The 21,450-nt window shown below is 48.0% G+C and overlaps 2 protein-coding genes and 1 long non-coding RNA gene across 16 annotated transcripts; 2 read left to right on the forward strand and 1 right to left on the reverse strand.

Annotated features, from left to right (window-relative positions):
• Positions 1 to 171: 171 nt before the first annotated feature.
• DPAGT1 (dolichyl-phosphate N-acetylglucosaminephosphotransferase 1) lies at positions 172 to 5,015 on the reverse strand. 5 transcript variants are annotated; one of them, XM_015883807.3, is made up of 9 exons: positions 4,724 to 4,913; positions 4,528 to 4,648; positions 4,237 to 4,450; positions 3,532 to 3,678; positions 3,308 to 3,392; positions 2,863 to 3,051; positions 2,122 to 2,209; positions 1,612 to 1,767; positions 172 to 708 (listed from the first exon to the last, which is right to left on the reverse strand). In XM_015883807.3, exons 1-9 carry the CDS (start codon positions 4,876 to 4,878, stop codon positions 643 to 645), a joined length of 1,221 nt encoding a protein of 406 aa, XP_015739293.1. In that variant the 5' UTR covers positions 4,879 to 4,913; the 3' UTR covers positions 172 to 642. The 5 variants fall into 5 exon arrangements, with proteins under 5 accessions (XP_015739293.1, XP_032304958.2, XP_085382327.1 ...); XM_032449067.2 differs by lacking the exon at positions 4,528 to 4,648; XM_085526201.1 differs by lacking the exon at positions 3,532 to 3,678.
• LOC146755296 (uncharacterized) lies at positions 1,670 to 3,375 on the forward strand. 2 transcript variants are annotated; one of them, XR_014938300.1, is made up of 2 exons: positions 1,670 to 1,808; positions 2,820 to 3,011. It is a non-coding gene; the product is annotated as an uncharacterized LOC146755296 (long non-coding RNA). The 2 variants fall into 2 exon arrangements; XR_014938301.1 differs by lacking the exon at positions 2,820 to 3,011 and adding an exon at positions 3,260 to 3,375 and having other exon boundaries at positions 1,675 to 1,808.
• Positions 5,016 to 5,371: 356 nt separating the features above from the next.
• C2CD2L (C2CD2 like) lies at positions 5,372 to 18,609 on the forward strand. 9 transcript variants are annotated; one of them, XR_014938292.1, is made up of 15 exons: positions 5,605 to 6,055; positions 6,461 to 6,556; positions 7,017 to 7,136; positions 7,487 to 7,597; positions 8,430 to 8,543; positions 8,990 to 9,107; positions 9,259 to 9,382; positions 9,938 to 10,002; positions 10,383 to 10,455; positions 10,561 to 10,688; positions 10,983 to 11,154; positions 11,827 to 11,928; positions 12,150 to 12,283; positions 12,767 to 13,049; positions 13,374 to 14,802. XR_014938292.1 is itself a non-coding variant. In XM_015883801.3 (14 exons), the coding sequence occupies exons 1-14, from the start codon at positions 5,810 to 5,812 to the stop codon at positions 13,592 to 13,594; spliced, it is 2,034 nt and encodes a 677-aa protein (XP_015739287.2). In that variant the 5' UTR covers positions 5,372 to 5,809; the 3' UTR covers positions 13,595 to 18,609. The 9 variants fall into 9 exon arrangements, 4 of the variants coding, with proteins under 4 accessions (XP_015739287.2, XP_015739288.2, XP_085382320.1 ...); XM_015883801.3 differs by lacking the exon at positions 10,383 to 10,455 and having other exon boundaries at positions 5,372 to 6,055; positions 13,374 to 18,609; XR_014938291.1 differs by lacking the exons at positions 10,383 to 10,455; positions 10,983 to 11,154.
• Positions 18,610 to 21,450: the final 2,841 nt, after the last annotated feature.

A 21,450-nucleotide genomic window follows, 5' to 3' on the forward strand; every position in this document is an offset into this window, starting at 1 on the left:
ATTGGCGGCGGCGACGGACCAATCAGAAGACAAGGCGCCAAATTCGTACCACGCGGCGGACGTTGGCGCTCACGGCCGGGTACGGTGAGGGGGCGGGGCCACGTGAGCGGGGGGCGGGGCCATGTCACAGCGCACGTCAATGTCCGCAAGGCACAACCGAAGATGGCAAGGTACCTCGAGTTCTTTTATTCTCAGAACGCCCTGAGTACAGGTACGATTACAGCACGTCATTCTGCATCCATGGACTCATTCATGAGCCAACAGGGCAATTCCAGCTCACTTGTTCTGCCGTACAGCCTCACAGACGCTGCAGTTCTTATTTCTTCTCTCAAGGAACAGCAACATGTTTCTTACATTTAGACGTTCCATTTCTCCTGCTTTCCCTAAGGACTCTGTACAGATTCGTGTTGCTTATTTCCCATCTGTAAGGTGTTCCCGGTAGCAAGGACATGCAAGCAGTGCTGACTGTCAGCAGAACAGGACAGAGACGCTTTGTCCATAAGAAGAGAACTGTGATTCTAGGCCGGCCTGGAGCAGTTCCTCATGTTTTGAAAGGTGGCTTCAAGTTTTCAGATCAAAATATCAGATGAATTGAATTGTTTTAGTACAGTTCACTGGAAGGTGCCGCTCCTGGAAGCTCAGTCAGACATCATAAAATAAGCGCACCAGCTGGTACCGCACTGAAAATGCAATCATGCTGCCCAGGACCTAGGATTAAAAACAGACAAATAAATCACAGTAATAACCAACCTGAATCTGAAACCTTACATCAGACAGTTCACTGGTCAGCAGGTTCTTCCTTTACAGATGGATTTGATGTGCTTTAATACACGGCCTGTTCACTATGTAGCACTGTGACCTGACTCAAGACCAAGCTGTATGCGCTTCCTATTCCCTTCTGCCCAAGATGTACTTGGCCCGAGCCCCGCTCTCTCTGTTGGAAGTCTTCTGTTGGAAGGGGAATTTAAGTGCTTTTTCCTAAGGAGAAACTCTTACCTTTGAACTGACACTGAAGAAGGAATTGTAGGCAATTAAGCTACGTCTTTTCTGAAACAAAATGTCTACCAGGTAAGAGTTCACGCATTGAGTAGGAGTAGCAGCACTATCTGCAAGGTATGTTCTTGCATTCTGAGTTGCTTCAAAATGTTCCCACACCACACTCAAACTCCAGCTACCACTGAGTTGCATGCCACACTTACGTAAGGGCACCAGCTGGAGATAACACCGGTACTACTGTTATTTGGTATGACTGAAACACAGAACTGCAATAAAAGGCTGTGCTGTGTTAGAGTGACAAGGCAAGAACACAGTGCTGTTTTTCCAGCTGTTCTTCTAGCATCCAGGCACTCATGCTCTGAGGAGTTTCTCAAGCTAATCTACGGCCTTAAAATTTAATAGCTCGTAGTTAAGGAAGCTGGGGACTGAAAGAAAGGACAACTTCTTCCTGGAGCCGTGTAAACCTCAGACTCTCAAGTTGCACAACCTTAATTGCATCTTGCGTAAAGTGTGTGACACTTCCCATCCCCCTTTCCCCTAGATATTCTTGAGACAAATCTGGGTCTACTTCTATCACAGAATATGTTTCTTTGCTACCAGGAACGTTTGTCTGACCTGAATGAGCAGCAACAGGAGAGTGAGATTTCGTTCGTGGATGGGTCCAATCAGCTTTATAACAAAGTTAATAAGCGTCATATTATTGCACTCGGAGTATTCACCATCTTCATCCATTCCACTCCTCACATCTACTATGTGCAAGATCTTTACTACCTGGGGAAAAAAATATTGCATGCCATTTGCCATTTCATCAGGTATGTTTGGTGCTTCTTGCTAGATCCATTTTGTTGTACCATTCCAGTAGTTTGGCTTGGACTCTTACAAAAGAAACAGGATAGGCTTATGATGGTCTTAGGACAATTGCTGCAAGTGGTTGTTTTAGAAGAGTAATTATGAAGATGTAGTTAACATAGTGACTGCAAGAGACAGTGACTGAGCTAATTATAATGTGTTCTTCTCGATTTGAGCCAGGAAATAACCACTGAACCCAGAAGTTCTGCCTTCCCTCCTATCCTGCTGCTCCTGCCTCAAAACATGCCTAGTTTTGGAATGTTTTCCTGCTATTACCTTCAGAATGTATGTTCCCAGGGTTGAGAGGCTCTTAGTTTTGAATTTGGAGTAGCTCATCTCCAACTTCCCTGTTGTAGCATTGAGCCTAAAAGGAACGATAAAGTCTTAGTCAGGAAAGAGCAAAGAGACAGTGATCCCTACGTAAATAGATTTATATCTCAAGCCAAGTTGCTGAGAAAGAAATACACTGGTGAAGAAAGTAATGATATTCTGATATTGTATAGGAGCAGCTGCTCACACCTTGGTCCCTCAGACTGGGCAGTCAATAAAAGACTCCTCTCCTCTTCTACCTAACACATGCATAAAGCTGCAAGGTTAGAAGAACTGAATATATCTAGACATAATTAAAATCAGTGATAATACACAGTGATGCAGAATGCTTGCTACTGTAAGATCTTAGCAAATCCTAATGCAACAGCAGTAAGAACGGCCTGTATCCATTTATCTCAGTCTTGTAGCTGAGAATAATCATACTCTTAACAGTATGTATATGTATTCTTTTCTAGTACATATTAAGTATGTAAAATGTATTCTTTTCTAGTACATTTATTTGAGAAACTTGTGCTGATAGATTCAACCATAAATAGCGTGGCTGGCCAACTTTTAACCATCCAACCTACTTTGATTATATTAAATTAGATTAAAAAACTAGATATTAAAAAGAGCACCAACCAACGTATATTATTGTTTCTCAGCTGGCATAAACTAGTACCATTATAGATCTCTCAGGTACATTACCTTGGCAGTCGGTGGCGGGGACAAGGAATAATGTGGAAGAGTTGAGGCAATGAGTAGAGGAAGTTAAGCACTTGTGGGATGAAAAAAAGGAGCATTGTTTTGCTGAAGTGGCCCAGGATCCCCACCACAGCAAAGGTCATGCCAGCAAAGTAACAGAAGGTGTCCCCAACAAACACTTGGGATGGGTACCTGCAATCCACAAGGCAAAAGAGAAAAGGTCTGTCATAATCAGTGCTGCCAGTATAATTGGCTTCATGACCACCTGAAGACATTTCCTAATGGCAAGGTTGGTGCATGAAAGATACCAGTGGATTGCTGCTTTGCATTCTTAGTTCTAGCAAGAAGCCTGTCTATACCCCAGTATATTGCTTACATGTTGATGTTTTTGTTTGCAAAGGGAAAAAGAATATGCTTCCAAAGGAATGCTGAATGTTCATCCTCTTACCAGTTGTGGTAAAACAGCCCCAGCGTTGTAAAAAAAAACGGAATCATAATGTAGAGAGAGAAAATGTGATCATCCTGATAATCCCCTACAGGAGAAAAAGGAAAAAAAATTAAAAAAACCCGAGGCTCTGATGAGACAGGACTAGGTTCTTTTTAACTACGCCAACTACTGAAATCTGGGTTTTTATTTCCATTTGCTTTTTGCACTCCCAAGCATTACCTTACCGTTTAACTCTACAAGGTTGAATACGATAATGGAAGCAGCAATCACCAGAGACTGCCCTGCTTCAATCCCATTAATTCCAGCGAGAATGTTGATGGCATTAGTACAAAACACTGCTAGCATGCCCATGTACACATAGTAGAGGATACCTGCAGGTCAGAACGAGGCAAGTACTTTAGCATTCATTTTTGAAACAGGCTGTGGTCCAATTTACTGAAATTGTAGTTTCCTGTTTTGTAGGACAATCCATTATATAGTGTCTCAGTAAGCTACTGATTTCAAAATGTACTAGCAAACAGTTCCTTCTCCTGTACATGTTATCGTATGTACACGTGTACAGCACAGTGACTGCAGCAAATGTGCAACACAGCAGCAAACTGCGGCGATGCTGCTATTGGCATCTGAGGGCCAAGGGCCTTTGGCACTCTCATACTGCCAGAAACCTGGGAAAAGTCATGGTACTTATCTATGCCTAGCTAAATCCAGCATATATATATATATATCCAGCATATATATGCTGGACGTCTTGCTGGATATCTGGATGGCTAATCTTGCCAGTATGATATTTAGTTGGTGATGTTCCCTCTCAATGAATAATTAACAAATCTTCCACAGGTTCCTTCTGCAGCATAGAGACTGACAAGTGTTAAAGTTTGAGATGTGCTCCTTGATTCATTGCTAATGACCATCAGTCAGTCAGCGCTTACCCAAGTCCAAGTGCATGCCCAGAAACGCCCGGAAAGGCTTAGGCACCACAATGGTTGTGTTCCCAAAGTTGGTGAAGTACACCATGAGCAGTGGGAGGGATGCCATGGTGGGGAGAAGGAGTTTGTGACGCCAGCGCAGGTTCAACACATCGTCTGCAAAGCCCAGGAAGATCATGCAGCAGATGGCAAGGAGTGAGCCAATGAGCTCCACAAACTGCGGGACAGAGAACGGGGCTCCGGTCACTAACGGGCATTCCCTGCTGCCGCGCTGCAGGCACACGGGAGCCCTACCTCGTCGTGAGGAAAGGCCGCGCACTGCTCCTCTACGAAGCACCGCAGGAAGGGCACGGGGATGAAGCAGAAGAGGATGATGAGGAACACGGCCCCGCTGATCATGCCCTGCGCCTCGGGGCTGCAAGGAAGGGGAGGCCAGCGGTCAGCCGGGACGTGGCGGGCCGGGCCGGGCCCGGCGGGCACCGCTACTCACATGGGCCGCCGGGAGACTTTGTTCAGGTCCTCGCCGAAGAGGCGCGCCGCCAAGAAATGCTCTTTGAAGGCCGGGATCAGCGTGAGCGTGGCCACGAAACCCAGCAGCGACCCCCCGACGTTGATGAGGAGCGGCGCGGCGGGACACGCCGCCATGGCCGCGCTGGGCGCTGCCCCGACGGGCGCGGAGCGGCTCCGGGCGGGTCCGGGCGGCCGGATGCTGGAGCGGAACGGACCGGATACGCGCGCGCCTTTTCCGTTCGGTCCGTGAGGGCGGCGCCATCTTTGGCCCTGGCAGCCGCCGCTCCTCCCGTTCCGCCGTCACACGGCGCTTCCTCCTTCCTCCCCGCACCCTGAAATAAAGAAACAAATCCGCGTTCGTTTGGGCCTTCCTGAGGCGCTGTGGGGGGAAAAACAAGTGTTGGGGAGAAAATAAAGAAATAAAGAAATAAACACACGTTAGTTTGGCTCTTCCTGAGCCAGAAAACCCTTCCCAGGTGTGTTTGTGTGGAAAATGGCACCGTGCAGGTGTGAGACAGCGGGGCACAGCTCTTGTTGCCGGCCCCCCTGGGGGAAGGTGACCCCGGGGCAGCACTGGGGCTGCAGCCGGGAGATGAGCGGGGCGCGGGTGTGTGTGTCAGCACAGGTGGAAGAGGGCCGGGCTCATCCGACAGCCCAGCCCTGCCGCACTCTCCGCCTCACTCTACTCTCTGCCTCGCTCCGGACAGCGACGAGGCTGTCTGGACATAAATGCTGGTGGCTGCAGACCCGCAGACCCGAACGGAAGCGGAGCGCAGCGGCACACCGCCGTCCCGCCAAGGCCGCCCCAGGCCGCGGGGAGGCGTCGCTCCGGCACCGGAAGAACCGGCGCGGCCGCCCTCCTTCGTGCCGCGGGTCGCGGTGCCGCTGCGCGTTGCCGGCCCGGGGAGCTGCGGGGCCGGGCTCGGCCCACGTGCACCGCGGCATCGGGCCCGGGGCGGCCCTGCGCTCCGTGTGACCGGACAGGAGGCTGTAACCGCTGGGCCGGGGCCGGGCAGCGGCCGCCCGCCATGCCTCCCGGGCTGCCGTGAGGGCAACGCGCAGCAACATGGGGCCGGATCCGGGCTGGGCCGTGCTGGTGCTGCTCTTCGCCGCTTCGCTGCTCACCGTCGCGGCCTGGCTGCTCCAGTACTGGCGGTCGGCGGCTCTGCGATCGTCGCGGCGGCGGGTGCCGGTGACGGAGGAGGCCGGGGCCCGGGCGCTGCTCGCCGCGCTGCTCTCTCTCCGGTCCCTGCGGGAGCAGTGGCAGCGGGCCTGGGTGCGAGCCCTCAACGGCCAGGCGCGCCGGCACGGGGTACGGCGGGGTGCGGCGGGGGCCGGTGAACTGAGGGCCGGGCGGGGCCGGGGGCGTTGTGCAGCCGAGGGGGATTGCGTCGGATTCGGTCGGTCGGCGCCGTCCCCCCTTTGCGGGCTTTGAGGAAGGCAGAGACCTCGCCAAGCGCTTGTCAGGGGCTGTATAGTCTGCACTGAACTGTCCGGAGCAAGCGCTCGGTGTGCTGCGTGTTTGTGAGCCTGAACCAGAGATAGGGTTTCTTTACTCTGGACAAGCCAGAATTGCAGTGTGGTCGTGTTTGTGTGCTGGTTGGATTCATGGAATTGGACTAGAACGTCTCTGGGGTCCCATGTTAGACTTGCCCATCCTCTCTAAATCTGCCTGAGATACCCTGTCCGCTGGGAGCTAACAGAGTTCTCTTTGTAGAGTTCAGTCCAGATCACATTTGAAGAGGGTCCTCAGTTGCCACCAGCAGCAAATATAAGTGGTGTGACGTGCAAGGGCCAGTCGGGCCACAGCATGGTAAGGCTTTGTTATTCTGAATTGTGTCATGTGGGGTTTCTCTGCAGTCAGTCTTGTATGGGGATTGTTGATGTCCATGTCGTGGAAGTGGTAAACCCGGGGGAAAGTCGTGGGCTGGGTCCATAGTTTGATTCAGAGATTGCAGCTTGGACTATACATTGGTGAGCTCTGTGAGAGCAGCGGATGAGATCCATCTGATAAAGCCTAATGTAAGGATGCTGAGCCTGAGTATCAGGGCACTGTGTTGCAGGGAAGAGATCTCCTTTGTCACTGATAGTTCCTTGTTGGCTTACGTATGGAGTTTTAAATGGCATACTTAGAGAGCAGAACTGGGGCTGGCAGCTTGATGTTTCTGTCTTGCCTCAGTAGGTTAACCTTGCTTGTTGCTTTTACAGATTTTTCCATCTCCAATCTGTGTCTCAGCAAGGATAAAAAATTATTGATTTCCTTTTCTCTGTAGGTGCTGTGTTGTCATCTGTCAGCTGAAGCTGTGAAATTCCCTGTCTCTGTAACCCAGCAGTCTGCAGTTGCTGTTTCTGTGGACACGTATCATGTCACTTTGGCTCTGCTGCAGGCTGAGGTAATAGTTGTAAAAAGTTGGTTGGTTTGCTTGTTCAGAAAAAGAATCTGAAATTGCAATGGCTGGTGACTCCACAGTTGCTTTCAGGTTGGATTTGCTTCTCCAGAATTTCATTCTTCTCTCAAGTAGAATTAAGAGCAATTCCACAGGATGAGGCCAGTCCCACGCTACTGCAGATATTGCAGTCGGAAAGTTGTTCTGGAATGTCTTTGTTCTCGAAAACTTTAATCAAATTTTCTGTCTAAGTTTACCAGTAATGGGTAGGCCCTTTCAGTTGCTGAAGGTGAAGTAGGGCAAGAAACGCCAAATGAAAACAGAGTGTTTCTGACTGCGTCTTTGTTCTGGGACAGGTGGAGATCCACTTGGAGGAGATACAGAATCAGGGTCTCCTGGTGTCGTGGACATTCAAGGACAGACCAGACTTGGATCTAACAGTTCTTCCAAGACTTCAGCCTTATGAGGTAAGCAAACAGGGAGGCTAGACTCAAGCAAGGGAAGAGGGGGAGGGACAGAAATGGTGTCCAGCCATGAAGAAGGCTGCTGCAGAGGGCAGAGGTTAGCAGCTTGTTACTGTGGCCCTTTTTGAGCGAAGGAGGGGATTATTTCACTCTGGAACCAATACTAGCTCGCCTATGCTAAAGGAACGCGTTAAAGAGAGCTGAAGCAGTTCTGACACTAGCTTTCTGAGTTTTGCATAACATCTGAACTCTGAATAGAACCTACGTAGCAAAACATGCTTTCTGTCTATGTAGGTTCTACCACTGTTGCCAATTGTGGAGCTGCAAAATGAGTTGGAGTATTTTATTTTACCTTTTGGACTTGTAAAGTGTTCAGAACACAGGAGTACTTGTGGCTCGATGAGCCAAACACGGATGTGCTTGCAACTCAGTTTTTGTTTTGTTTTTAATTTGGTGTTAGTTTTATTGAAATTGTTGCCTTATTCTTAGCGGATGTAGGAATTTGTCTTTTAGGAAAGTATGATAGTATCATTACATGAGGTGGCAAGGATGTGGCAAACCTCAAAGGCTTTATTGTCAAACTGCAGCAGGGAGACTACAGATGTAAAGGGTCAATTTAACTTGCTTATATAGCCTGTTTTTGCTGGTAACTATTACAGCAACGATTAAGCACTGGGGAGGAGGTGTAGAGGACAGGAGAATGTGGGAGGCTATTTGTGGGAGAAGGGCTGCTTAGCATCATAGAGGCTTGAGAGGCAGTTGGAGCTGTATACAGAGAAAAACTGTCTGCCTCGTTATGACATTCCTGCATTTCCTTTGGATTTGTGGAGTGAAGAACGAAGGGAAAGCGGATCTGTCTACCATAAAGGATCTAATTGAGGATACTATTGTCAGCACACAGCCAGCCATGATGGTGAATCTGAAGGCTTGCACAGCAGCAACTGGCGCAGTAAGGTTCTCTTCCTGTAACATTCTTGTGCCTTGTAAACTGTACCCTGAAGTGCTTTGGGGGGCTTAGATGTAGGAATTCAAGGGCTGAGGCTCATTTCTAGACAGCAGTCGCATCCTTGACAATAACTGGGGTATTGTGGCGCAGGGAGTGGAGGGAATTGGTGGGAGAGGCCCTTGGCGTGTTGCCTTTGGTTCCCCCTTCTAGTAGTCAGAAGGCTCATTCCTATCTGTCTCTTTTCCGGTCTACCCTAAATTTCATGTCTGAAATGACACAGGGGCCCACTAAAGGTTGACAGTTTGTGGAATCTGTACTACCTCTAGGTGGCATTGTGGATATTCCTGTGAGGACCATTTGTGAGATGCAAGCACAAATGTTGTGCGTCTTACTGCTATCTGCTGAAAAGCAAATGGTAAGTCATCAGTCTTCCTCTCATGATTCCTCAGGTATCCAGCAGTAAGGTGACCCAAGAGTCTCCATGCAGTGTAGTAGAAGCCCCTCTGGGTCCAAAGCTGTTGCTCCGGAATCTACGTGTGCTGAACTTATGCTCACAGAGGAATGGAGGTAAATGTGAAAATACTGCTAAGCTGAAGCAGGGCAAGTGTGGGGGTAGCAAGGTTAGAGCAAGTGGGTGTTTGTCTTGAAATGGAAATATGCATGTCTGAGCTCTGCCTTGATTTTACAGGTGCATATGTGCTCTCTTTCTCTGTTGCAGGAGTTGGGGAGATATGCTGTGTTGCAGAGCTAGACAGTCCCCCTCAGCAGAAACGGACAAGGCCAGTGAGAGCTGATAGTGCAGGCACTGCTGCAGAGATGGAGTGGAATGAAGAGCTTCTTCTGTAAGTGTCTGCCATCCTCCGGGCAGCTGCAGTAAAGGCAGACTACGTGTGACCCCTTTGTGTCCTCACCACTCTGAAGTAACTGATGAAGACAGTGTGGACGTGGTGTCTGTAATGCTGGGTGCTGTGTGTTCGTGTGCAGGGCTGCAAATAGTAGCAATCAGCCCCAGCTTGCATGTGTATTTCCTGCTTCCTTGTATGGTGTGTGTTTTAACTGGATGGGCGGAAGTGCTGATTGTGTGGAGTGCAGGGGCAGGAGCGTTTAGATTTCTAGACATAATTTTATTTATTTTTTTTAAATTTAATTTTATTAACTTGCTCTGGAAGCTTATGCAGCCCAGCATGGGACATTAACTTACATTCTCCTCACCATGCTGCTTCTTCTTGAGGCCTCCAAAACAAGACGCACATTTCAGAGCTTTGGAAAGGCAATTTGAGGGGAAGAAAATATTAAATGAACTTGTTAATAAGTGAACTTATTAAATGAACTTGTATACTCTGTGGCATTTCTTCAAAGACCGCCTAATACTGGTTCTTCTGTCTGTATTTCAACAGCGAGTTAGGACCCAGAAGTAAGGAGCTGAAGCTACAGGTGCTAGGGAACAGTGGCAAAGGGGAAGGTAAGTATGGGAAACCAAAAATAGATTTTAAGATGGGGTGACAAAAACTGCCTAAGGAACTTGCTGTGCTTTGAGCCTGTGATTCTTCTACGTTGGAATGATGTGTTACAAATTCCTCAAGAGATTTCCTTATCGAACTTTGTACGAGTCTGTGTGTGAAGTCACTCTCGAGTCAGTTGTCCTTAGTTAAAGGGTCCCGTGACCTGCACTTTCTTGCCTGGAAGCAGTGAGAGGGATGCAGAGATTTGTCCACGTGTATTGAAGGAACTGGGCAGAGGCTCTTAATTCTTTTTTGACTTGTACTCAGAGTACAGAGAGTTGCAGCTACTGTTTTTGGCAGAGGCTACAAAAATACAACTTATCTAATGTTTGTTTTGTAGATCAGCAAAGCAGGGCCTCCTCTGCTGAATGTGGAAACAACTGGAATCAAGGGGATCTGCTTTTTGATGTCCCGTGGGTCTAGTTTCCAAAAGCAGATGGACCTTGGGAAAGGTCTGAGGTGCTGAGAAGTTGTGTGGTGGTTTGTTTTTCCCTTTTTTCTTTTTTTTTTTTTTGCAGGTGTGTTGCTGGCACATACTACTCTTTTGCTTGATTCTTTGGGCAAACAGCCCTCTGGGAGACAGGTCTGCTCGCTGGCCTCAGGAGCTGGGCAGCCGCTGGCAGCTGAAGCTACCATTGTATTGGAGGTGAGCTGATGACTTCATAAGTTCCGTGAGTGCACACTCTAGAAATATTTGTCATGTGAGTCCATAGCTGAAAACCAAAGCGATTAGGTCTGAGCCTGTTGTAGGGGACTAACAGACCTCTAGGCTGATAATATGTCACCTCACCCTTAGTCCCTGAGCTTCCCTTCCATTCAACAGACATTACAGCGAGGATGGCTCCTCGGTGCCCAGAGCGGTAGCTTTTGTCGTTTGTATGTCTGCCTTTCATTCTGGGAGGAGGGTAGTCCCTTCTGAGCTGTGTTCTACTCTTTGTAGCTTTTATACCAGGATTCTTCCGCATCTCTGAATGCTCAGCATGCCACATCTCTGCATACCAGCATCACCCCCACCAAGAAGGTGGAGATGGACCGGACCATCATGCCCGATGGCACCATTGTGACTACTGTCACGACAATTCAGTCCCGACCCAAGGTGGACTGTAAGCTGGGTGAGGCTGCGCTGAGATAGGAGTCTCGTACAGGTGGCTGTTCAGCTACTGAAAGTTGTGTTTGCTATGAACTTGCATCTTAAGTATGAAGTGGGTGGATGGTGCTTTTGGCTTTCAGGTTACTGTCTTGTTGCTGTCTGGAGACTAGTAGGTAGCACTGAGGGGAGGGAACTGACATATTGATATATCTCCCCATATTTGGAGAGAGATATCAGAGGGCTGAGCCTCTCTGACATTGTTTGAGGGTGGGACTTCTGCATGATGTTGGACTAAACATTTTGGCTTTCTTACTCTGTTTTCTTCACTGCTAAATGAGTTGTGCTCTATGTACTGAATACAGGCCTGAAAACCTGTTGACCTTGCTTACCAGTTGTTGCTGCTCGCAGTCTCGGCCGAATGTCTTGGTGAATGTAGTGCTGGATATTTAGTGAGGTAGGGTTGGGAAACAGCATAAACAAGGACTTGTGGCAGGGCTGCTTTGCGTGTCATTTCAATAGGCTTCTTACTACTAGACTGCTTCAAAGCCTCACATCGGCAGCCTCTGCAGATGTTCTCTGTGTGCAAGTGTGTGTGTGTGATGCTGTGTGTGTAGGGGGCCGTGAGAATGTGATGCAGCTGCCTGAACTTCACGTCCACTTTTGTCTCTGTGTCTGCCGCTCCTTCACTGTGAAGATTCACCTTCAAGGTCACCATCCAAGGTGGAAGTGACAGAAAAGAAGACAACATTGCTTTTGGAAAGCAGCTGCCCTCACAATACCATGCCCAGCAGCAGCCGTAAGTGCTTCTAAAACAGACTTCTTAGTGGAGCAGTGATATTCCTTAGCCTTTCTCAGAAAGCAGCTGTCTGAATGAGGGTTGCCAAACTAATCTGCTGCCATGTATTGCACCGTACGTGCAGTAGCCCATTAAAAGCATTGTGGTCAGTAAGTGACCTCTTGCCTGTGCTGAAGGATGCTGCTTCAAGTGTTGGTATCTTTCTTCTTTCTTGTGCTCAGGGGACAGCCAGATGATGCCCAATGGCTTGGATCCAGTGGCTGAGACTGCAATCAGGCAGCTAACTGAGACAAATAAGTCTGCCAAGAAGACCCCAACAAAACGTAGCACGCTGATCATCTCAGGAGTTTCCAAGGTGTCTGGCAGTTAGAGGTCTCCACTTTCAGTCTGGGAGGCTGTTTCTAGGAATGTGTGTATGAAACCATCCTGTCCTGTAGGGAATGGTGAAGAAAGATCCCATTGCAGAGGACTTGGCTCAGCAGAGCCCTTTTGCTGATTTCTTGCAGCTTGTCCTTCTTTCCTGGCAAGCGTCAGGGTTACCTGGTCGGTCTGCAGGGCAGCTGCCATGGGAGGTTCACAAAGCATGGCAGAAGGGGAAACTGTTGATGTAGTCAGTTGGGAAACCTCATGGAGAATCTGAGTTATCCTGGGACTTTCTTATGGGAATGAGGGAGGTATTGCAAAATGCAATGGAATGGGGTATCTTCTGGTACGTTTCAGCAAAAAAAAATAAGTGACCGTTGTATGTTTGTGCTTTCTAGCACCAATGATTAAAACTGGAGATAAATGCAACCCTTTAGATCTTGTCTTCCTGTCTGACCCTCTTAACATCCTTCAGGTACCTCTTGCTCAAGATGAAATGGCACTTTCTCTGGGTTATGCTGCATCCATGGAGGCCACGGGATATGGGGATACTGTGGCAGTGTGTGCATCTGACCAGGTGCATGATTCCACTGAATCATCACAGCTGCTGGAAGCGTCACCATCAGAACAAAGAGCCAGTCAGGAGCTGGATGAGACGACGCGATCTGACATCTCTGAGAGACCATCTGTGGAAGATGTCGAGTCTGAAACTGGCTCCACGGGAGCCCTCGAGACGAGGAGCTTGAAAGATCACAAAGGTGAGGGTAAACTGTTGACTGGTAGCTAACGTCAACTTGTTGTCTTTGAGAAAGGGCTGAGACCTTTGAAGCTTGCATATTCCTGAGATGGTGTTTTGGCTTCTGAGTTTGCAGATCAGACAAGTGCCTGTCAGTAGCTATTCTTCCTCTAAACTAAATCCGACTGAATTGCAGTTGGAAGCTAGGACTCAACCTATGTGCTTTTGCTGCTTGGGGTGATGGCTTCTTGTTTGAGAGTGGTCAGATAACAGTGTGCATTTGTTGCCCAGAGACTGGCCAGGGCAGGATACTGTTGTGATTGCCATCTCCTTCCTGTCTTTGCAGTTAGCTTTCTTCGGAGTGGTACCAAACTCATCTTCCGGAGAAAGAGCAAGCAGAAGGAAGCTGGTCTCAGCCAGTCACACGATGACTTGTCCAATGTCATCACTAGTTCTGCCACCAAGAAGAAAGCTGGCAGCTTCTCCCACCGCCTCATCAAACGCTTCTCCTTCAAATCTAAATCCAAACCTAAGACTAGCGACAACACAACAACAGGTGAGAACTGAATGAAGGAGAAACCAGCTGGAAGGATTCAACAGAAATTGCCTTCTATTCTCTCGTCTTTCCACTCCACTGGTACCTGTGACCTGCAGTCCAGTTCCTTGCATCCTTGGCTGAAGGAAGACACCCTGGTACTTGACGCTGTTTGGCAGCAGAGGTCGTGAACCCAGGGCTGAGGCTGCTTAACTGCCTTTGCTCAGCCTTCTCTGACTGTTAGGCTCTCTCAAAAAAACCTGGCTGATATACTAATCCCCACTGGGGACCCAGGAGCTTCAGCAGTGACTCTGTCTTTGCAGCTGTCCAGCTTCTCCAGGTGTTTCCTCGAAAGGGGGGGGATCTTTCAAGTGACAGCCTCACTTAAAAAAGTGAGAAACTGCTAAGGTATCTGTATTTGTCAAGAGCTGTGGGTTGTAACCTTCCTGAATTTTGATAGAGAGAATGGTGTGGTCATGAGCCATTCACCTGTTGCTCTTGCTTGGTGCAGAGGCTTGTTGCCTGACTGAGATGTGTGCTGCATTGTGGGATGGTGCGTTCCTGGCCCAAGTACTGTGAGCAGAATGAGATGCCGTTCCCCTATTGGAATGGCTTCCGGTTCAGAAGGTGCTGAGGAAGCCTGCTTTCTGTGCTCTACTGATGAAGAAAGGTGTCCCTAAGAAGGAGGAAGTCTTAAGCATTAGGCAAGTTTTCTGTAGAAGATGGAGTCCTTGCAAGGTTTGGTTGCTGCTTTTGGTGCTGCTGCCTCCAGTATTCGTGTTCTGGAGCAGGGAAGAGACCTTGCTGCATGCATGTACCAGCTGTCTTCTGTACAAGTGGAACCCTTGTACGTAACTGGGGCTTCCGCAGAGTTCTGCTGGAGGACGGCAGAGGCCGTCATCTGGTCTTGCACTGTGCATGGCCTCGCTCTCTTATGGGTCTTGGCACTAATGACCAATAATGTACTGGAGTAGGACAAGTGAGAAACATGGCAATACCAGCAAAAGAGCAGCATGATATGAAACCTCGAGCTGTGTGGCATCTCAAGTGAGGAGCTGACGCATTTTCACAGAGAAAAGTATAGAAAGAGCCTTTCTTGATGGTGTTTGATATTCTGCTTCTTAACAATATCATTCTCTGTGTTTAAAATAGGGGCATTTTTGCAGTGGGTGTTTCTTGAGGGAGAGCCGCTTGGGGGAAGATGAACTGCTTGCACAAGAGTAAACACTGCCCTTCTCAATGAACGTTCTTCCAGTTTGGTGAGGTGCATGCATTAGGAATATTCCCAGAGGCCCAGTCTGGATGAGTGTTACTGAGGAAAAGATGTACCCTGTCAGAGTAGGTGGTTTGAACACGGAAGCTCTTTCTGTTTTGTGGGTTGTGGAGTTGAGGAAATTGAGCAAAAGGGAGGAGAAAGCCTCAGAAAATAGATCACTTAGGCCAGACTGAGTTCTCTTGCTCAACGTTTCTGTTCAAGTGTATCTTGAGATGGGCTGTTGGTATATTTCATTTACCTCATTCATTGTTTTTGATCTGCTGGTTCCTCTCAAGGTTGAATGGACCTTATAATTTGACTGTTCCAGCTGGCTGAGCAGGAAACTCTTCTCTGTTTTTCAAGGTCTGGAATTTTTTTTTGCCATTCCCCAGCTCTTTTGTGTCTTGTCTCCTTTTTTCTTGCTTTCCTTACATGTCAGCACAGTACTGTGGCTGGGCCCACGGGGCTTTCTGTGCAACTTGATGCAATGCAGATGTCACAGAGCTTGCTATTCAGTGAGAATAATGAAAATCAATTTATTTGATTCACCACTTTGGGAGGTTGGCTGTCTGCAGCTAAGCCCTAGTAACCTCTGGTTTGGTGTAGGCTTCCTTCTCTGGGTCAGTGATGTATCACACGTTTGGTTCTGGTTTTGGTTTTTATTCTCTCTTGCAAAGTCCCTCTGTCATTAACATTACTCATATTTTTCTTTGTTTTCCCAGGTAAGTTTGAGGGTTTTTTGAATGAAATGTGCTGGTTGTGCCTTGACAGCAGAACCTCTCTAGTGGGATCACTTGAAGCTTTGTGTTTCAGATGGCTTTGAACTGAAGGGTTGATGGCTCTTCCTACAGATTTACAGTTGGACCTTCTATAAGTCTTATTTAATATTGATGCATTCTTTAACACTATTAGCAGCGGGAGCTATCTTGGCATGGGGCAGCTTGTGGCAAGTGCCCAGGGCTCCCAGCAGCGCTTCTGGAATGTTAATGTAAGAACAGCTATGAGAGATAGTGAGCATTGCCCTTGGTGGCAAGTTGGATCACTCTGCAAAATGCCAACAAGGTTTGCGTCTGTTAAACACTTATGTCATCTTAAACAGGAACAGTTTGTTCAGCCTCAGAGGAAGGATGCAATAGAAGAGCTGGAAGTAAAGCACAAACTGGAGTTCCTCACTGGCCTCAGGGAACCAAGGAGGTTTTTCTAGCTGTGTTAAATAGGTTATTTCTAGAATACGGCTGTGCATCATAATGAATTTGTTCCTGCTTTGTGGGCTCCCGGATGTGCTTGCTCCAAAGTGGAATTACTGTTTTTGATATTTTACCTTTGACCTTTCAAAAGAACTACAGCAATGTCTCAAAAGAATCATCTCGGAGTATCCTGTGCTGTCATCCATAGAGTGAATGGCACATATGATGCATGACAGTGATTGTGGTTTTTAACCTCCAATTCTTGGTGGTGTTCTTTATCGTGGGCAGTAAATTGGATGTGGAACTTTGCATCCGGGTAGGTAGCTTGCTAGTTCAGACAGGGTGCACCCCCAAACATTATCTCACGTGTCTGTGTTCGTTTTCTTTCTGCCACATTTCTTCTTAAAATTCTACAGTGCAGAACTGATATTGTAGCCTGTGTTTTTTCTACCAAATGTTCTCTGTAAGTGCATCTTATTTTTCAGAGTATTTAGATAAGATGGCATTTCAGGGACGGTGGGGTAAGGGAGAACAGGTCAGTTGTCTGCAGTTGTTCAGTACGTTCTTGGTTTAATGCATTCATCCTTAATCTTCATATCTGTACGTGGCTTCCTTTCCCGATTGCAAAGTTTTGGGTTTTTTTGTCCTTCAAGTAGTAGGTGACTGAGTTTGTGTTTCCTGGCTACATGAGCATGTGTGAATCTGCTGGATTACTGGAAGCCAGGTACAAATCCACAAAGAGATGTGATTATTGGCCTAGGAAATGATTCTTTTGTCACATTCTTTTCTGAGTGAAAGGGAAGGTCACATAGGTGTCCAGCCTCCAGAAACTATCAACAGAGTCTCATGGAGTTTTCTTTCATAAAACAGCTAAAATAGGTCTGTCTGTATTTAATCACTGCTTGTGCTTTTTTTTTTTTTTTTTTTTTTTTAAAAAAAGTTTGAAATCTGCCTCCACCTGTTGAGATTAGTGTGGATATTCATTCCCTCGCCTTGTTGCCACTTCAGACTCTGTAGATTTTATAGCAATTTTATGCAGTGTGTCATCTTACTCTTTAGACTCCAATGATCTCCCATTCTTAGGTTGCAGTCTCAGGGTAGCCTCAATATTTGCACTTAATGAAATTGGTCCTTGACCAAATAATGGTGTGGAGAAAAGGAGCGGAAAGGTGGTGAACGTGAACACAGAGTTCAGCCTGTTTATGTGAGCCTGTGTTCCAAATGCTACATTTTGCTGCTGGCTACATAGGAAAAAAGAGGGACTATTAAATGAAACCAAAGTATACTTTTTTTTTTTTCCCCCCCTTCGTGGTGTGTTGGACAAAGAGAGTTAGTAGAATTTACCTGTGTATTTCCACTTCTTTGAAGAAAACAGATTTCTCTAGCTATTTGTGACTGTATTTCTGTCTGGATGTGCTCTCTTCTCCATGTTTTGGCAAGGCCTTTAAGAATCTCCCTGTTGAAAAAGCCCTTGACATCTGCCTGCCTTTCTGTACCCTTGTAAAGTGAGAAAAACATGCATGAACGAAGGGGCCTGCAGAACCATCGGTGCTTTGGCTTGTTGTAAGCTTTAATGTGATAGATGTTGACTGAGGCTTGATACTTGGAGGGAAGGTTCGGTGGCTGCCCAACTCAAGGGTAGAAGGATTGGGTACGTCCATGTTTGCACATGCTTGTGAATGGAATGTTCTCTGAATTTGTGAAACCGACTGCAATGCACAGACTGGACAGACATGGTTGGAGGGCTTGGGAGAGGCCTCATGTGGTGTCCACAGAATACATCTTACTGTGATATATCTCTGCAGAGGTGGAGTCGAGGACAAGTTGAACCACTGCACCTGTGAACACCTTCCAAATGCTGAAATAGTTGAAGGTGACTTTAGACACAGTTGGCTGAAGTGGGGGAGAAGGAGCGGAGACTGTTCAGCTGGTCAGGAAACAGTGCAGCGGAGGGGGAAACATCAAGAAAGCTTCCAACAGCTCGTGCTGTTTCTACTCTTGAACTGGGTACATGGAGCTGTGTGTGTTTAAACGCTTTTATCTTTGTTGTTACTTCTTACGGCAGCTGCTCTGAGTCATGTTTGCTGATCCCACAGCAGGGTTGTTACTGGGTCTGTTGCGATGCTCGGCTGCTGGTGGATGCTATTTGCTCCTGGGATCCTTTGCCCTGTTTCTCCTCTCCCTGCCCCCAGTTCATGGTGAGTGTCATGGAATGAACAGTGTCATGGAATGAACAGTGTCACTGGTGTCAGACTGACAAACAACTGAATGTATTGTGATACTCACAGATCTCTGTACACAGCATGGCTGCTCTGTGCCATCTTTGCTTGTAGATACCGGACCAATTGGCTGCTAAACCTGAATTAGCACCGCTCCCTTTGTGTGCTTTTTGTTCTCCTGCATCTTAACGCCGTTTGCTGGTGGTTTATTTGAATTCCAGGTTGTTTGGAGGGAAAAAAAACAGAAACTTGTAGTTATTTAAGAAATGGAAATGAAATGACCTAATTCCAACAAAATGAAGTGATTGAACCTTTGTAAATGTTGAAGAATTCCATTGCTGTGTAATGGCTGAACCTGTTAAATTATTAAAACACGTGGAAATGAAGACCGGATCCTGACCTTTGCTGAGTGACCTTTACTTACGGAGCGTTACCTCGGTAAGAAGCGCGTACGTAAAACCGTTCGGGAATTAGAGCAGTCGTGGCGCATGCGCACTGGCCTCCTAAAACTGGCGCATGCGCACTGGCCTCCTAAAACTGGCGCATGCGCACTGGCGTCCTAAAACTAGAGCATGCGTACTGGCGACTTAAAACTGGGGCATGCGTACTGGCGTCCTAAAACTGGCGCATATCTCCTAACATCACCCCCAACAGCACGTTATTGTAACCACCCCATAAAAAAAACCGGATTTGGCCCCAAAATGGCGCTGCGTACCCTTATAGCCTCACTGTGGGGCTCTATGGGGCTCAGTGGGTCACTATGGGGCGCCGGGTTCCCTCTGGCTCCTCCCCCATCTCCTCATGACTCCCGCTGTAAATAAGCGGCCGGTTCCGGTTCCAACCGGGACCCCGGAACCCCCCGCAACCCATGGCAAAAACACCGGAAACGGACAGCCGGAAACCGAGCTGCACACCCCCACAGCCGGAACCGGAAATAAGAAGGCGGTCTCAGAGATATCCCACAATCCCCTCCGCCGGAAGAGCCGCCATTGCTTGCGAACAAAATGGCGCCCACCAAATGAGGCGTTATATCCCGCAATGCACCTTGCCGGAAGTGATGCTATTGCGCATGATCAAAATGGCGACCGCTAACTGCCACGTTAAATCCCACAATACACCATACCGGAAGCGACGTTATTGCGCATGTCCAAAATGGCGACCTCCAATTGCCACGTTATATCCCACAATGCAACATACCGGAAGCGACACTACTGCGCATGAGCAAAATGGCGACCTCCAAATGCCGCGATATGCCGCGTTATATCCCACAATCCACCTTGCCGGAAGTCGCGCTATTGCGCATGATCAAAATGGCGACCTCCTGATGCCACGTTATGCCCCGTTATATCCCACAATGCAATATAGCGGAAGTGACGCTACTGCGCATGATCAAAATGGCGACCTCCAAATGCCGCGATATGCCGCGTTATATCCCACAATGCAACATACCGGAAGCGACGTTATTGCGCATGATCAAAATGGCGACCGCCAACTGCCACGTTATGCCGCCTTATATCCCACAATGCAATATAGCGGAAGTGACGCTACTGCGCATGATCAAAATGGCGACCTCCAAATGCCGCGATATGCCGCGTTATATCCCACAATGCAACATACCGGAAGCGACGCAACTGCGCATGACCAAAATGGCGACCGCCAATTGCCACGTTATGCCGCCTTATATCCCACAATGCACCATACCGGAAGCGACGCTACTGCGCATGATCAAAATGGCGACCGCCAATTGCCACGGTATGCCGCCTTATATCCCACAATGCACCATACCGGAAGCGACGCTACTGCGCATGTTCAAAATGGCGACCGCCAATTGCCACGTTATGCCGCCTTATATCCCACAATGCACCATACCGGAAGCGACGCTACTGCGCATGACAAAAATGGCGACCTCCAGATGCCGCGTTATGCCGCGTTATATCCCACAATGCACCTTGCCGGAAGTGACGCTATTCCTCACTAGAAAATGGCGCCCGCGACTTTCCGGGACACTGTTGGGCTTTAAGGGGCTTCTATGGGGCTCTGTGGGGCTCTATGGGGCTTCTATGGGGCACTGTGGGGCTCTGTAGACTTCTGTGGGGCTCTATGGGGCACTGTGGGGCTTCTATGAAGCGCTCTTTATCTCTATGTGTCTCTATGTGTCTGTACGGGGTTATGCGGGGCCTCCACCATCACCACCATCGTTCCCCTCACACCACCCACATCGCTGCCCCCCCACCATTATCCCGATCACCCCCATTATCACCATCACACCCATTATCACCATCACCCCCATTACCCCCATCACCCCATTATCACCCCACCATTGTCCCCCACTGTCCCCCCCCCACTGTAACCTCTCCCCCATTCATCACCGTTGTCCACCACCATCCACTGCTGTCACACCCATCACCTCCCCCCCACGTCACCCCACTGCCCGATTCCAAGTGGTTTCCTTCCGCTCTAACCACTAAGCAGGGTTAGAACTGATGAAAACCAAGAAAAGACTGGTTAGAGCGGAGGACAAGTAATGACGGGTTAGAGCTAAGTAAAATCAAGAAAAAATGGTTAGAGCGGACGAAAACCAAGAAGAGAAGGATTAGAGCAGAAAAAAACCAAGAAAAGCAGGTTTAGAGTGGAAGAAAATCAAGTAATGATGAGTTAAAGTGGAGTAAAATCAAGAAAAGGTTGTTAGAGCGGAAGAAAACCAAGAAAGGACTGGTTAGAGTGGAAAATAACCACGAAAAGCTGGGTATAGCAGAAGAAAACCAAGGAAAGCAGAGTTAGAGCAGAAGAAAACCAAGAAAAGCAGGGTTAGATCAATTTCCCTGTCTCTGCTCCCCCTTAACATAAACTAAAAATCTGTAATTACCCTTTGCCTTAGTGAGGCCCCCTTTCCCTTTCTGTAGCTAAGTGTTCTCTTCTCATCTACTATGGGGTCCTTTTTCACTCTTCAGTCCCTCATCTACTCATCGTCACATTCCAACATGGTTCCTTGTGTAACTCCATTGATACCTCCACATCTACATACAGCTTCATTGGCAAACATCAGCTCCATGTCCCCCCCCAAACACCTCAAAATCCCCCCCTCAATCATTTCTGCCCCCCATCAGCTCAGCATTATTCCAGTATCAGAGCCAGAACTCACCTCCTGTAGTGCTGTTCTAGGCCGAGCAATGTGATGGCGGAGAAGCCAAGTCCTGGAGCTCCATCCAGCAGCTCTTGGTCCAAGG

The sequence above is a fragment of the Coturnix japonica genome, chromosome 34 (genome assembly GCF_054131305.1).
Source record: "Coturnix japonica strain WE chromosome 34, WE-NBRP24, whole genome shotgun sequence".
In the NCBI taxonomy this organism is placed as follows: domain Eukaryota; kingdom Metazoa; phylum Chordata; class Aves; order Galliformes; family Phasianidae; genus Coturnix; species Coturnix japonica.